Source organism: Atractosteus spatula, chromosome 3 (assembly GCF_055471065.1).
Source record: "Atractosteus spatula isolate fAtrSpa1 chromosome 3, fAtrSpa1.hap1, whole genome shotgun sequence".
In the NCBI taxonomy this organism is placed as follows: Eukaryota; Metazoa; Chordata; class Actinopteri; order Semionotiformes; family Lepisosteidae; genus Atractosteus; species Atractosteus spatula.
In genome coordinates this window covers 68,418,376-68,434,030 of record NC_142708.1, presented here as the reverse complement: position 1 = coordinate 68,434,030, position 15,655 = coordinate 68,418,376, and the positions used below count along the sequence as shown (strand labels likewise).

At 49.8% G+C, this 15,655-nt stretch overlaps 2 protein-coding genes across 3 annotated transcripts; both read left to right on the top strand.

The window, feature by feature from the left end:
• Positions 1 to 10,928, top strand: LOC148838402 (NXPE family member 3-like). 2 transcript variants are annotated; one of them, XM_088909860.1, is made up of 7 exons: positions 43 to 56; positions 169 to 246; positions 3,626 to 3,688; positions 5,422 to 6,173; positions 6,452 to 6,522; positions 7,867 to 8,073; positions 8,822 to 10,928. In XM_088909860.1, exons 3-7 carry the CDS (start codon positions 3,644 to 3,646, stop codon positions 9,352 to 9,354), a joined length of 1,608 nt encoding a protein of 535 aa, XP_088765986.1. In that variant the 5' UTR covers positions 43 to 56; positions 169 to 246; positions 3,626 to 3,643; the 3' UTR covers positions 9,355 to 10,928. The 2 variants fall into 2 exon arrangements, with proteins under 2 accessions (XP_088765985.1, XP_088765986.1); XM_088909859.1 differs by having other exon boundaries at positions 1 to 246.
• On the top strand, positions 9,403 to 15,630 carry LOC148838401 (uncharacterized). Its single transcript, XM_088909861.1, has 2 exons — positions 9,403 to 9,423; positions 14,135 to 15,630. Exon 2 carries the CDS (start codon positions 14,538 to 14,540, stop codon positions 15,546 to 15,548), a length of 1,011 nt encoding a protein of 336 aa, XP_088765987.1. The 5' UTR covers positions 9,403 to 9,423; positions 14,135 to 14,537; the 3' UTR covers positions 15,549 to 15,630.
• The last annotated feature ends 25 nt before the right edge of the window (positions 15,631 to 15,655 follow it).

Genomic DNA, 15,655 nt, shown 5'->3' with positions numbered 1-15,655 from the left:
CTTACCTGTAAGACAGATTTAAGCTGAGGTAGCGCATCACTGGGCGAATCTGACGGGTCCGTTCGTGATTAATGTTGGACTATAAAGTCGTCATTGCTTTTTTTTCCTCATTCCTCACTAATTGTGGAACTAATTTTGTGTTCGTCTGTCGGTCCCGCATCTTGGAAGAGGTGACAGGCGCAAAGATTTTCTTCCCGGGAGCAAAGAGAAAATCACTTTCGAAATAAAAAAACACCTTTCAGAGAGGTAAGGGCAAGACGTACAGTAGATGTTGTAGTTCTAGAAAAATCTCTGGAAAATAAATATTGACACATTCGTGCAACTGTGTCGGGAGTCTGTCATTTTTTTTGTGCGTGAACGCAATAACAGATATTTTTTACACGAATCAATTAAGTGATGCTTTAGGATTTTAAACGTCGAAGGTCGTCTGCAATCCAGAACACAGAGAGTCAATTTCAGACCTGTGAAATAACGACGTTGGTTTCCTGCAGGTGAAATAACCTGGCTTTTCTAAGAGATTTCTAAAGACCCGTGTTGAATTAATATGTAAACTCAAGGCTGAAATTTAACAAAAACTAGAACATATATAAATAAGAGATATAGGTCATTACAGTATATAGGCTACAAGTGTAAGTTTCAATGTTGTAAACTCGGATACATTAACGCTTTGATGTAAAGGTAAACTTTGTTCCTGAGTGTTTTGTTTTCAAGTTTAACCGCTGCAACACAGCATCCAATATTTTTATGTTTTTTTTATTTTATAGAACAAAACAAAACCATTTTACATATAAATCACCATTATTCAGCCTTACTTTTGCAATACACTTGCGATTATACATCCCAAGCAAAAACGGTCTATTCCTGTTTGTTCCCTTAGAATTTTACAATTATATAACTTTTAATAAAACTAAATACATTCAAAATGAGGAAGATTTAGACATTTGTGAATATGAAAAGGGAGGAGACTATATAAATGTACCTTTTTAAATTTCAGTTATTTTGTCTCTCAGCAAATTCCGACCTTAAAGGTTTAATGTACTGAACCCATCTAGACCAATATCTGACACATTTATTCATTTGTAATTTTATTGAAATTTTTATTTTTTCCATTATATATATTTCCTTTATTAATTCAATCCAATCATTCATTGTTGGTAGATCTGTGAGAAGGCACTTTTATTGTTACAGCTTTCTTACCTGCTGATATAAGGATTCCAAACAAATATTCGTCAGTTCCCCTCCAATCAAAATCCAGTTTGCCAAAATATAAAGCCTCAAATGTAAAGGGTACATTCCTTTCAAATATAGTTTCCAGGGCCTCATGTAACTCCTTCCAGAAAAGCCTTATTTTAGGGCAGTTCCAGAATATATGCCAATGATCACCTTGGTTTCCGCACTGTCTCCAACATTTAGAGTTTTCCTCAGTATGGTGCGCCTTCTGACTCGGAGTATTGAAAAATCGAACAATGTTTTTCCAGCAAAACTCTCTCCATAAATGCGAGTTAGTACATCTCTATTGAAATTCACAAATTTTAAGCCACTCTTCATTTGAAATTCTAACTTCACTTTCTTTCACCCATTTATCTTTTATATACTCTGTAAAATATGGGCATTTGAAGATATCTATAAAAATCTGAATTCTCCAAATAGTGTTTCTCCTTTAAATACTGAAAACTTTGTAACCGATTCCTTTCCATTATATTACAAAATGCAGTTATTCCTTTTGTGATCCAAATTTTAAATCTATTCTCCACTTTATTTGGTTGAAACTCTGTATCATTGGCGCATCGTCTGAGTATCTTTACTGTTTCACCTAAATTATACTCTTTTATTTAACTTGAGGTGCATAATAATCTTTCAAATTTGGTAAAGCCGTTCCCCCTTTATCTTTTGAAAGTTGTAATGTTTTGAATCTAATTCTAGGTTTTCTCCCCTGCCAAATAAGCCTAGAAATCATCTTATCCCATTCTGAAAATATTTTTGCAGAGACTTCTACAGGGAGAGCTTGAAATAGGAAGAGTAATCGGGGCAGTAGGTTCATTTTTAAAGATTCAATTCTAGAACTAAACTCATAAAGAGGATTAGGTTCCATTTCAATATACCTGTTTTAATTTTAATTATAAGGAGTCCATCATTAATTGTTGCTAATGTTGAGATATCTTTGGTAAATAGACTCCTAGATGTCTCATTGAATATCCCACTTAACCTTGGTCCCACTTAACGTGGTATTTGCTTTTATTTTCAATCGGGAGGGTTGTAATTAAGGGTACGAATTTATGTTTTATGAACATTTAACTTATAGCCTGCCAGCAAGCCAAAGCTATCTAAGAGTTTCGTTAGTTCTGGAAATGAACTAGTGGGATCCTCCAGATATAACAAAACGCCATCTGCGTACAGTGCTATCTTGTGTTCATTCCCTTGTATAGAAATACCTTTTATTTTGCTATTTTGCCGTATCCACCGGGCTAGTGGCTCCATACATAGAGCAAAGAGCAATGGAGACAAACGGCAGCCTTGTACTATCGCCTGCTTTTTAAGAGGCGGCTTCAAACGTTGTGACGCACGTCGACTTAAATTTCCCAACAAAAGAAGACGTAAATTTCACATTTTGACGTGAGTACGTGTAGCCTGTACGGCGTCTGCGAACACGGGGCAGCTCGGTGGAGATCATTTCCAATGGAGCCAAGTGAAAGGCTTGCGAGATTTTGGCTCGGGGACGAAATGTCATATAAAATCTGATCCGAACTGCCTCTGCATTTGTAGGAACAAGTCAGAGAACACGTGGCTTCTATTTCTACAATAATGCATATAGATTAAGTAAACAGGCCTATATGATGTTAAAGAGGGGAAAAAAGCGAATATACATGAATTGTCACCAAGCCCCTATGTTATATTTAGAATGATGAGTTTATTTTGTACTTTATCGAAAAAGCTCTCAAAATAGGACAGAACGGTGAGAACTAACGGGGGTTGAGTCTTTCCTCGCGCAGAAGGCGCTTCAGAGCGGTGTCCGGGGCGAATACGGGCTCTGCGCTCTGCCGCCGTGTAAAACAAGGGGTTACCGGCGCCACCGCTGCAGAGAACAGCAGCTCACGTTTTAGCACAACATTCTACTTTAGAGGGCAAAAAAAAATTATTTAAAAATGCCACACCCATAAGTGTCCCTGCCACCCCAAATATTAAATCCTGGTGGTGGATTAAGCAGAATAACATCACACATTGAGATGAATTATCGACATTCACCGGCATTGAAGTGTTTTTAAATTGGCTACTCTATTTTATTGTACTGTTGAATAAAACTCCGATTCACCCTTTAAATACCCTTCTGTAACCTCACCGAACATCTGTATCCATTAAAAGCCGTGAAAGGCATTCGGACTTACTGTATCAAACTTTTCTTTTTCTAGTGCCTTTTTTTACAAGCGTGGTAAAGATCCTGAAACTTTTACAGCCACAAAGTCGAAGGTATTGCAGTCCTGTAGCAATACAGCAACCTTTCTGTACCGTAACCTGTGTAAGTTAGGGGGGGAGAGGGGGAAAACGAAATATTCGGGATGAATTTTTGCACTTTAATAACGCTTTTTTTTAAAAAAAATCGTCTGCTGTCATTTCTATTTCATGACAGATAGAAAGGAAGACAAAAATGAAGAGAGCGTGCATTCTGTCGATCTTGGCGATCCTGAGTTTTGTAAGTATACGAGACGCATTTTTGCAGGTTATTCATTCTCCAGCTGCACGGCTCAGTACCAGCTAATTGCCAAGTCCGGGTCACAAGGTGGGATTAACGCTCGGGCGCTGTTCCTGGTTCACAGCCACCAAAGAACAGTAACCGAGTCAGACACAGTGGTAAAGCAAATAAAATAGCCCCATAAATCAGCTTAGAACTGTTTGATCACCAGTGTTTAATCACGAGATATTACACAGAATTTTATTACAAGATCAAAGTCCGCTCCCATCTTTACGTCATCACGACCCGGCAGCTTATTGCCTCGTCCGAGCCTGCGATGGTGAGTAGGGCCGGATTTTGGTGTTCGTAGGCCCTAGGCACTTCCACTCCGAAATGTGCAAAAAGAGGAGTAAACTCCAATCGAATGACGTCGACTGACGTGATGCACCTTCAATTACTCTCATGCTGAACCACGTGATTGATGGAGCGAGTCGAGCGACCATCACTTCCATACTTCTAGTTTCTAGAACAGCCGCTAGAGAGCGTGTGATTACTGATGTGGAGCACCTAGAGTCAATCACAAGCGTGTCGTTTCAGCCTGTTTTTCATTAGTCACTAGTGTTTCCCTCCTTCGTAGGTCCTAGGCGCTGTGCCTACAATCCGGCCCTGGCCGGTCAGGGGTTCTGAGGCCCTTGGCGTAACAGCAGGGATGCAGTTCCCCCAAACGAGGGAGTGAAATCTCCTCGTGTTGTATAAATCAGCATCTCTAGGGGTACAGAATCGCTCACAGACAAACCTCCTGGGATCTCTGAAGTACATTTCTCAGGGAACTTGACCATGCTGGAACTGTCCGCATCCTCGTGGCTTGTGAAGTTCGCACAATGTGGACCAGTGGTTCAAAATGAGCTCTGACCTCATGGTGAGGTCTCAAATCCGGTGATATATCCTTTAACCTCTCCCCAGGTTCTGCAGAGAGGGAATTGCATGATCTGTCCTTTATTAAAAAGAAGATTCAGCCTGGGGAATTCTAGGAACTTCATGACATGTCTTGGTTGTGTGAACCCTAACTGCATCGCGAACTCCTGACTTGCATATTTGTAATAAGGAAAAGGCAGGATGTGAACAGATACAAAATAAGAGGCTTCTTAATAGTGGATGAATAACACCTCTGTATGACAAGCAGTGTATTATGCTGTGTATTTGCCCTTGAGCTCAGATAGACAGAATATTAAAAACAAGGCAAGCAAAGTAAAGGAGTTATGTTAAGTATGTTATGTTAAGGTGGTAATAAAGTAGCAATACACATCACTAGGGAGTAGTTAACATCATAACAGGGTGTGCTTCTTTACCCAAAGGGTGGTGGGAGTGTGGAACAAACTGCCCAGCCGTGTTGTTCAAGAATGGGCTGGATATGATCCTCAGATCACTTAACCACGAACTACCAAATGGGTTTGATCGCAGAAATGACCTCCTGTCATTCGTAACTTTTTACTTTTTAAAACTACGTCTTTCCACTGTGAAGAGCAGAAGAAGTACCTAGCCAGACATCATGAAGGAGGTGTTCATGATGATATACTGTACTGATCTAACATGTGCCTTACCGGTGTCTCCTATGCCAACCAGTACACTCAGAACCCTTAAGCAGTACAGGAGCAAGGAGACTGTGCAGCTCTAATGGAGAGCGTGCAGATGAGCATTAATACTCACATGATCTTCTCTTGTTGCTGTTCTGCTGTGTCTTATGTCTTATCAAGGCTTACCTGTATTACTGGGGGAAGGTGGCACAGCTGTTCAATAGGAAACAACCCAGCCTGTTAATCCCACTCAGCCACCAGCTCCAGGCTCTGCAGAGAGGGAACCTGCAGAACGATACCCTACTCAGCCCGGAGGAATGGGAGAGACTACGAGAAGCCATCAGCTGGCCCTCTCCAGACCGGGCCTTCCTGTCCCTGGACAACAGCACCGACCCAGCCCGGTGCTCCTACCACGTGCCGGGCCTCCGGGACAGCTACACGGTCGGGGACAGCCTGGAGGTCGCACTGGTGGCCAGGGATTTCTCCGGCAGGCCCAAGTGCTATGGGGGTGACTTCTTTCAGGCCAAGCTGCACTCCCCAGAGCTCCGGGCCAGCACATATGGCTTGGTGTCGGATCACTGCAACGGGAGCTACACGGTCCGGTTCTCCCTGCTGTGGCCCGGCCCGGCCCGGATCGCCCTGCGCCTGATCCACTCCAGCGAAGCCGTGCAGGTCCTCCGCGGGCAGAGGGATCGCGACCCCAACAGGGTGTATTTCCGGGGATACTACGTGGAGGGGAGCGTGGAAGAGGCAGTGGTGTGCAACGCCCAGAAGAGCGGGAGCGCCCCCTACTGCGAGTACAGGGATCCTGCCACGGGGGAGATGTGGTTTTGCCAGAAGCCGGCCCGGCTGCCCTGCCACGCGCTGGTGTATCACAGCATGGGCGGCTACCAGGCCAAGCTCAGCAGCCTGGAGCAGGCCCTCCTGAGCAAGTAAGATCCCTGCTGGGACCCCCACTGTCCCATCCTAGCGTTACAGAGCTTCGGGTCTCTGATGCAGTTCGTTTCCTACATTAGCGCAGAGAGGAAACGACAGCTTGAATGAGCACCGCAAAGCAGGAGCTGGGGTCCTGTGGCGAAGGATTATTTTAATGTCACACATGGTAACACGCTGAGAGAAGAAGCAGTATAACAGTGGGCAGAAACGACAAAGTCCTCATTTACCTACTTAATAAGCTTTCGCTTCCCTGTCCATCTCCCTCTTCCTGCAGAAAGGTGACGAACATTTGGATACGAGGAGATGACGTGAAAATCACTGTTCTTCCACCTGAAACAGAGAACCGTGGGTGTTCTGTGTGCAGCGCCGGTGCCGCTCCTCTCTCTTGCCCTCCCTTCTCTGCCTCTGTGTGCCTGCTTGCCCATTTCTGCCGCTTAGAAAAATCTGAAATTGCCAGTGTTCTTAATCTGTGGCCACCAAGCGGGGAGCTGCCTGATGTCTTAAAGCAGGGGCTCTCTGACAGGCTCCGCCCACACCAACTGTGTGACGTTTGACACGCCTCCCTCTCACACCTACCCGACCAGAGCCGTTTGGCGTCAGACATGTCGTGAGAACTTGGTAGCACCTGCTGGGAGAGGAAGGACAGATTGTGGGCCTGGTGCACCCCTCGCTGACACCACTGCAGGCTGGGAGATCGCAGTGGGATTCCTGGCGATGGCAGGCCAGTGATGATGCATCTGGGTCGCAGATCCTGACCTGCACTCTCGTTAGGCCGCTCAGGAGCCCCAGCTGACGCTGGTTTTTCTTTTAGCCTCTGCCTGTGGTGCTGCAACCCCCTCTTTGTCTCTGACTCTAGTCCCCACAGAGAGAGGAGGTTAGGCTGAGCCATAACTCAGGACACTGTCATGGAAATATAACTATCAAGGAAGCCACAAGAGAGAGTTCTCACCTGAGTAAGGTCTTTATTTCAATATTGCAATATTGGGAGCCCTGCTGCCACTTTACAAAGTGCAACCAGAGACTCAATTTGTTACAAACAGTACAGGGTTTTTATAAGATGTTGCGCTGTAAGAGAAAGCTCAGCACTTTGTCCCTTCTAACACTTCCCCTTTCCTTAAGACAAAACAGATTAAATCATAAAAACGAAAGAAGAAGCACCACTAGATTTGTTATTCAAAGCTTATCAGTTACTTTCGGCTAATCTAACGACCCAGACAGCATATATTGTTTTGGTACATTGTCTTCTAAAGTAACCTAAACAGTGTACTTTGTTGACGCACTGTTTTCTAAAAATCTGCACGTACTGTAGCACAGCAGTTACATCCTTGAAATATATTTTCTAAAAGCACCAATATATTTTTTGCATAGCTCTCTACATTTTAAACTTCAATTTACTTATTAGATTTCCATTTCAACACGTACAAATGAAACAGCCAAAGCACAACAGACTTCGCCATGCCCTGCAGCAGTATTCGTAAACAACAAAGGTTCTGGTCTTGAGTGGCAGGGCTGGGGAAAACGCTCACGCAGTAAGATCTTCCCACGTGCCCTGAAGCGATGCTCAGTAGCTTCTATCCCACAATGCTGTGCACTGTACCGGTAGGCCTCTGTCCTAGCTGTGATGAATTGTGCCCACAGGGAGGGGATTCATATGATTTTGCTGGACTCTGTTTTGGGTTTTCTCTCCAGGAATGGAGCGGAGATGCGTTCCTGGACTGGACACTCCGGTTCCGGCTGGGTTCTATTTCCAGGACCGCTGGACCTCCCTGGTCTGTGCCACGCGGAGCTTCCCAGACCCTGAGCAGATATCCAGCTGCCTGCGTGACAAACAGCTGTACATGATGGGTGACTCCACGCTGCGCCAGTGGTTCGAATACCTGGAGAGAACTGTGCCCAGTAAGACCCGTCTGCGTGCTTCCTCTCAAAAGGGCGCAGCTTGTTAGTTCTGCGGGGATCTGCTGAAATACCAGCCGTGTTGTTTCAGCTAATCTTGAGGGCGAGATGGTGGTGAGTCAGATAGCACTGTCACCTCACTGCTCTTTGATCCTGGGCAATGTTCCCACACAGGTTACGAGATCAGCGCACATAGGAAAGTTGGCAAAGTGTGCATTATTATTGCTACTTGATCATTGATATCTATGCTCCCTGCTCATGCTCGCTCGACACTCGGTCTCCATGACTGAGCTCGTTGAATCGCCGTCCTGGCCTTTAGGATCTCTATGCTTCTAGGAGAATGACTATGAACAAAAAATAATTTCACTTAATTTAGTGCGCACAAGTTTTTGTCACGGGGAAAAAATGTGAAAATTTGAAAAACTTGAATTTTTTGCGCACACAGGCCATTAAAAATTAGATTGAACATTGGTCCTGGGCCTTGATTCTGGGCTAGAGCACCTTCCATGTGGAGTTTGCATGTTCTCTCCAGGTCTGCCTGGGTGCTCCGATTTCTTCCTCCCTTCCAAAGATTGTCAAGATTTACTCGATAATTTATTTTGTCTCCACCTCAGCCCAGGGAACCTTCTGTGTGGAATCTGCATGTTCTCCCCAGGCCTGCTCTCTGGGTGTTCCTCTTTCTCTCCCAGAGACAAGCCCGCTGGCTTGCCCGGCGCCTCTCACTGTCGCCCCCCTGCTGTTCCTCTCCCAGATCTGAAGCAGCTGGACCTGCACACCTCCTCCCAGTCAGGGCCCCTGATGGCGGTGGACCCCGGTCACAACGTGGTGCTGCACTGGCGGGCCCACGGCCTGCCCATCCGGACCCTCAAGGTGCCGTGGGCCAGCCTGCACTACATCGCCAACGAGCTGGACGGGCTGGCGGGGGGCGCCCACACCGTGGTGGTCTTCACCCTCTGGGCGCACTTCACCACCTTCCCGCCGGAGCTGCTCGTCCGCCGGGTGGCCTCCGTGCGCCGGGCCGTGGTCTCGCTCCTGCTCCGCAGCCCCGGCACCCTCGTGGTCATCAAGTCGGCCAACACGGGCTACAAGGACGTGTACGGCAGTGACTGGCTGTCCCTGCAGCTGGACGTGCTGCTCCGGACGATGTTCCAGGGCCTCCCCGTCGTCCTCCTGGACGTCTGGCAGATGACCTCCTGCCAATCCTCCCCGGACAACATCCACCCGCCCCCCGCGGTGATCCGCAACGAGGTGGACATGTTCCTGTCCTTCGTCTGTCCTCCCTGACGCCCCCCTGCCCGGCGCGGCCCCTGCACGGCACAAGGGCCCCATTCAGCTCAGGATCTCAGGCCTCTGGTCAGTACAGTCCGCTGCTGGACGCCGTGATCACTTATGTCCTCTGTCCCCTTCGCTCTCCAGCCCCCACCTTCACCTTCCCGATCTCTCAGCCAGGCCCATCCCGATCGGCCTGCACAAGGGACAAGACCTTCGGCTCCGCGTTTACAGGAATCCTGAGTATTCGTCGACCCCGGCGCTGATGGCTGGACACCTGCGCGTGTCCCTGCACCGATCGCTTCCCATTGTGTGGAGAGAGAGACTCAGCCGGCGGATCTGGATCCCGGGAGGAGGATCCCGGGAGGACACCTTCGCCGTCACGGGCGAGTGACGGGACCCAGGCTCAAACCTGCGACCTACAGCTCACAGGGACCCTGGGGTACAGCATTACCAGCTGGACCACTCAGGAGGCCTGCTGGGCCCAGCGCTCACCCCCTGAGAAGCCGGAATCCCGAGGAGGACTGTCGCTCCGATGATCAGTGGGGTACCCCCCCGGAGAGGGAGCCCGTGGGCGTCGGGCCTTGCGTGGGGTGGGGGGGTGTATGGGGAGTACGTGACCCTGGGTGACCCCGGGTGAGCAAGATATGGACAAGCAGGACAGAAACTCCGTCCAGAAGCTTCCAAGTTCTCCCGGCTGGCCCTGGGGAGCCCGACGGACACCCCACAGTTGCCGCACAACAGGGGTCACCCCGAGGATCAGCGCTCAGGGAATGGGCTCACCTACAGCCACAACGACAGGGAGGCCAGGAGAGAGACGCTCCTCTACCTGAACCTGAACCACAACTGACTTTTATTCTGTCTACAGCTTTTCAGTTCCCTGAAAATTGTTAGTTTTGTAAATGAACAGATATAGGAGTATTATGATCTCTGCATGTCCTCAAACACCCATCACAGATGGGGTGGCACGCTTGTTTTGATGCTTTCTGGGGTTTCAGGCATGCCTTTGCGGAATGCCTGGGTGCCTAAAAACAACAGGGGCCTGTTAACAGACCAGGACAATGCTGTAAATCGGTGTGTGAAACCTACAGGATTGATAGTGTTTTTGGGGTTTTAGAAAACAAAAAAAATCTTAGTCCCCCCCCCAACAGGAGCACCGAGTATACCCGTTATCAACCCACAAACTTAATTACACCCTTGTGAGGACGGGCATGAGCAGAAGTAAAGACCAGCAGGCACTGGGGTCCCCCTGTAGCAGGGATACTCCAGATACTTTACTCCAGCCTCCAGCTCCAGAGACCATGGTCTAGGTCAGGTGTCTTAGACTCAACTCTTGGAGAGCCGGGATATTTCTGGACAGTAGACAACTTTCCTGAATTTGGGTTATTGTCAAATAAACGGGATAAGCTATTGAATAAAATTTGAGCCGTTTTTCTTTGCTTGGACTATGCTGCCATCGTGTGGACAAAAATTGTCATTACATGCAGCCAATAATAATTAATTAATAATTAATATTTACATAATAAGGCGCTTTACAGGCGATGGGGACTCCCCTCCACCACCACCAGTGTGCAGCACCACCTCGATGATGCGACACATCAGCTATCAGTGGGGAGGAGAAGAGTGATGAAGCCAATTTAGAGATGAGGATTATTAGGAGGCCATGATTGGTGAAGTCCAAAGGGAAATTTGGCCAGGAGACCGAGGTAACACTCCTATTCTTTCTGTGAAAGGGATTTTTAATGACCACAGAAAGTCAGGACCTTTACATCTCATTCGAAGGACAGCACCTTTTTTACAGTATAGTGTCCCTGTCACTATACTGGGGCATTAGGATCCACACAGACCGCAGGGTGAGCGCCCCCTACTGATCCCACTAACACCCCTTCCAGCAGCAACCTTAGTTTTTCCCAGGAGGGTCTCCTATCCAGGTACTGACGAGGCTCACACCCGCTGAGCTTCAGTGGGCTGCCACTCCAACTTGAGAGGTGGCGATGTGTAAACCATCCATTCAGCAGGAAACGGCTTATTCCTGGTGAAGGTCGTGGCAGAAGCACAGGGCGCTACATCCAATGCGAAATTTATAGAGAATTCAAGAATTTGTTGTTGAAACACAACACCAGAATCCCAGAGAAAACATTGCCTTGAAGAAGTGTCCCAGGAGCTGTGAGGTCCGAGCATTCATTGCGCCTGGTAAGTTAAAGACCCTCTAATACAGGTTTGACGATCTGTCTGCTAGATTTTGACTCGATTCTATTTCCAGTGGAGACAGTGGCAGGTAACTGAAAAGTAACGACGCACTGGCTCGTACAGTATATTTTCAATGCGGCCAGATCCAGCAACACCTCACAGGCCACAACACAACTGTTCCCGCTCTAAAAACCCTCATCTCACGCTTTCAAACGCGGTCGTTTCATGAGCTTTTTTCCGATTAACTTCACGCTGGTTCGGTAAAACACGCACCTTGCGCCTGTTCTTCCCGGGCCGAGGCTGTAAATCAGATTCCGGCAGCCTGTTCCCTCGCCTCGAGAGGCTCCTGCGGCCGTCGCGTCGCCGCGCGTGCGCTCGGCCCTTCCCGCCCAGGAGGATGGCACCGCGAGCGCCAGGAGGCAGACGCACGAAACTCTCGGGGGCAGGGAGCTGCGTCCGCGAGCGCAGGCTGCAAAGGAACAAGTCGAGGTTTATTCCGGAAAAAAGAGCATCTATTTATAATAAATGAGTCATTCTGGGTAGATTTCATATTTATAAACCAATAATACTCCCAATAATCCAATAATACTCCCCTTTTTAGTACTTTTGAGGTGGAGTTGAAATATTATTTAAATTCTATTAAAAACTTAAAACATTTCAAGTATACTGTAAACAGGCGCCGTCCTTCGGATGAGACGTAAAACCGAGGTCCTGACTCTCTGTGGTCATTAAAAATCCCAGGGCGTTTCTCGAAAAGAGTAGTGGTGTAACCCTGACATCCTGGCCAAATTTCCCATTGGCCCTTACTAATCATGGCCTCCTAATAATACCCCTCTCTGAACTGGCTTCATCACTCTGCTCTCCTCCCCACTGAGAGCTGGTGTGTGGGGAGAGTACTGGTGCACTATGGCTGCCGTCGCATCATCCAGGTGGGGCTGCACACTGGTGGTGGAGGGGAGTCCCCATTACCTGTAAAGCGCTTTGAGTGGAGTGTCCAGAAAAGCGCTATATAGGTATATGACCTGGCCAGCTGCTGCACCACCAACAGACAGGTGGTGCTCGGCGGGGACTTCAACGTCGACCGGGAGAAGGGGAGCGACGCTAGCTCGGCAGAGCTGGAGTCGCTACTCAAGCAGTTCTCCCTGGTAGACGGCTTCAGACGGTGCCGCCCTAACGACGCCGGAACGACTTGGAAAAACTCCCGGGGAGTATGCAGCCGCCTGGACTACATCTTCCCGCACATGACCTGCTCCCTGGAGTCAGCGACGGTGTCCCCGGCGTGGTATTCCCACCACGAGCGCTTGACGGTGGTGGCTAACACCAGCCTGCCGGCATTCGGTCATGGGTACTGGAAGCTGAACCGGGAGATACTGGAGGAAGACGACTTCAGGGCACTGTTCCGGAAAGACTACGCGAGCTGGGTCGATCTGAGAGACGGCTACAGCTCCGTGGTGGAATGGTGGGAGTCGGTGAAGGACAGGACCCGAACCCTGGCGCAGACGTACTGCAGACGGAAGGCGGCCAGGGAGAGGAAGGAAGCTGCACGACTCCAGAGACAACTCGAGGAGGAGTACAGCTCGGCTAACGGGGGAGGAGCCTTCAATTCAGCCCGGGCACGGGACCTGAAGGAGAGGCTCCGCAAACTGCACACCGAGAAAGCCAAGGCTTTCCTGGTCAAGGCACAAAGGGAGCATTATGAAAATAATGAAACCTGTTCCTCCTATTTCTTCAACCAGGTCCGAGGAGCCCAGAAAAAGAGGGTGATCCACAGCCTGAGACGGGGAGATGGAGAGGAAGTGCTGGACGAGAGCGACAAAGTAGAAGCGGCCACCGCTTTCTACACGGAGCTCTTTTCAGAAAAGCAGACGGAGGTGGAGGCAGGCGATGCTTTTCTGGAGGGGCTGAAGGCACGAGTACCGGAGGAGGTGAGGGAGGACTTGGAGGGTCCGATCACGGCCAAGGAGCTGAAGGCGGCGCTCTTGTCCATGGAGAATGGCAAGGTGCCGGGGGCCGGACGGACTCCCCAAGGAATTCTACACCTGCTTCTGGGACACCCTGGCGGCAGATCTGGTGGAAGTGGCGCAGGAGATCTTCCGCCGGGGGAAACTCGGAGACACCATGAGGGAGGGCGTCATCTCCCTGCTCTTCAAGGGAGGAGACGCCGCCGACCTCAAAAACTGGAGGCCGATCACGATGCTCTGCGTGGACATAAAGATCCTGTCCAAGCTCCTGACCGGCAGACTGAGAACCGCCCTCCCCCACATCATCCACAGCGACCAGACGTGCGGGGTGGAGGGGCGATCCGTCAGCTGGAACCTCCAGCTGACCAGAGACGCCATCGCCTGGGCCGAGGACCGGAACGTGCCCATGATGGTGGTCAGCCTGGACCAGGAGAAAGCCTTCGACAGAGTGAACCACAGCTATCTGTTCAGGGTGCTGGAACGCTTCGGTTTCGGAGAGAGTTTCAGCCGCTGGATTCAGATTCTGTACTCTGACGTGGGCAGCAGAGTGAACGTGAACGGAAACCTGGGGGATTTCATTCCCCAGGAATCTGGAGTACGACAGGGCTGCCCCCTTTCACCCCTTCTCTATGTTCTCTTCACAGAGCCCTTAGCAGAGGCGGTGAGACGGGACCCTGTCATCGACAGCCTGGAGATACCGGGAGGCGCGGGGGAAACCCTGAAGATCTCCCAGTATGCCGACGACACGACGCTGTTCCTGAGGTCGGACAGGGGGTTGAGGAGGGCCCTGCAGGTCATGGAGCAATACTCCAGAGCCTAGGGGTCGAAGCTCAACCGCCGAAAGAGCAAACTGAAGTTCTTCGGGCCCTGGAAGCACAGGACGACGGCGCCAGAGGGTCTCGAGCTCTGCACGGAGCCCCTCAGAATACTGGGGGTTTCCTTCCAGAGCCAGGACAACGAGACCAACAACTGGACCAAAGGATCGCCAAGGTGAACGCGAAGCTGGGTCTGTGGAAAACGCGGTCGCTGTCCTACACAGGGAAAGTGATGGTGTTGAAAGCAGACATCCTGCCGGCTTTGGTTTACCTGGCGGTGGTGTACCCGCTGCCGGCCAGACTCAGACGAGCGCTGCAAGGGATGATCTTCGGCTTCGTCTGGGGCGGCAGGTACGAGTGCATCACAAGGAACCGGATGTGTCAGCCGGTCGAGGAAGGGGGTCGAGATGTCCCACATTTCCCCCTGAAACTCGACTGCATCTTCTTCTGCAACCTCTGTCGGGCGCTGCAGGAGCCCATCGGCCACAAGCACCAGTACTTTGTCAGGCTGTGGCTCTCCATCCCGATGAGGCACTTGGTCCAGTGGTCAAACACTGGGCCCAAGGCAGAGAGGCGACCGGAGTTCTACACCCACGCTGTCAAGTGGAGCAGGAGGTACGAGGCCACGAGACAGCCAGAGCTCTGCACCAACCACAGAGCTCTGTACAAAGAGGTGAGAGGGCATCTGGTCGCCAACGAAAGGCTGCGAGTTCCCAGACAAGTCTGGGAAAGAACGCAGCCGAAAGAACTGGACAACGAACTGAAGGACCTCAACTGGATGGCCGTACACAAGAGACTGGCTACCAGAGAGGTCCTCTACAGACACTCGATCTCCAGGAATCCGCATTGCCCCCGGGACACGTGCTTCGTCGAGGAGACTCAGGAGCACGTGTTCTGGAGCTGCCCCTTCGCCAAGGCGGTGTGGGGCAGAATGGACAACATCATGCAACTCCTGGAAACGGGTGCGGTGCTCAGTTACCAGTACATTCTGCTGGGGCTGGCACCTACCGGATTGGACAAGGGGACGCAGTTCCTGATGTGGCTGCTGCTGTCCCTCACAAAGAAAGGCCTGTGGGACGCGAGGAACAATCTCATCCGGCACAACATCAAGTGGGGAGCGAGGGAGCTGGAGGAGAGGATCCTGGCGGACCTCAGGAGGAGGATGAAGCGCGACGTTGCCAAATGGGGTTTCCCTACGGCAAAGGAGCGCTGGAAAGGACTATGGACCCTGTACAGGGATTAATGATTAACAGCAAGTGGTAGGGTTTGGAGGGACTCTCATAATAGCGCAAATCCGCCCACACTTGCAATGATTGATAACGGACAATCACCGCCGTTCTGCCGTTGTTT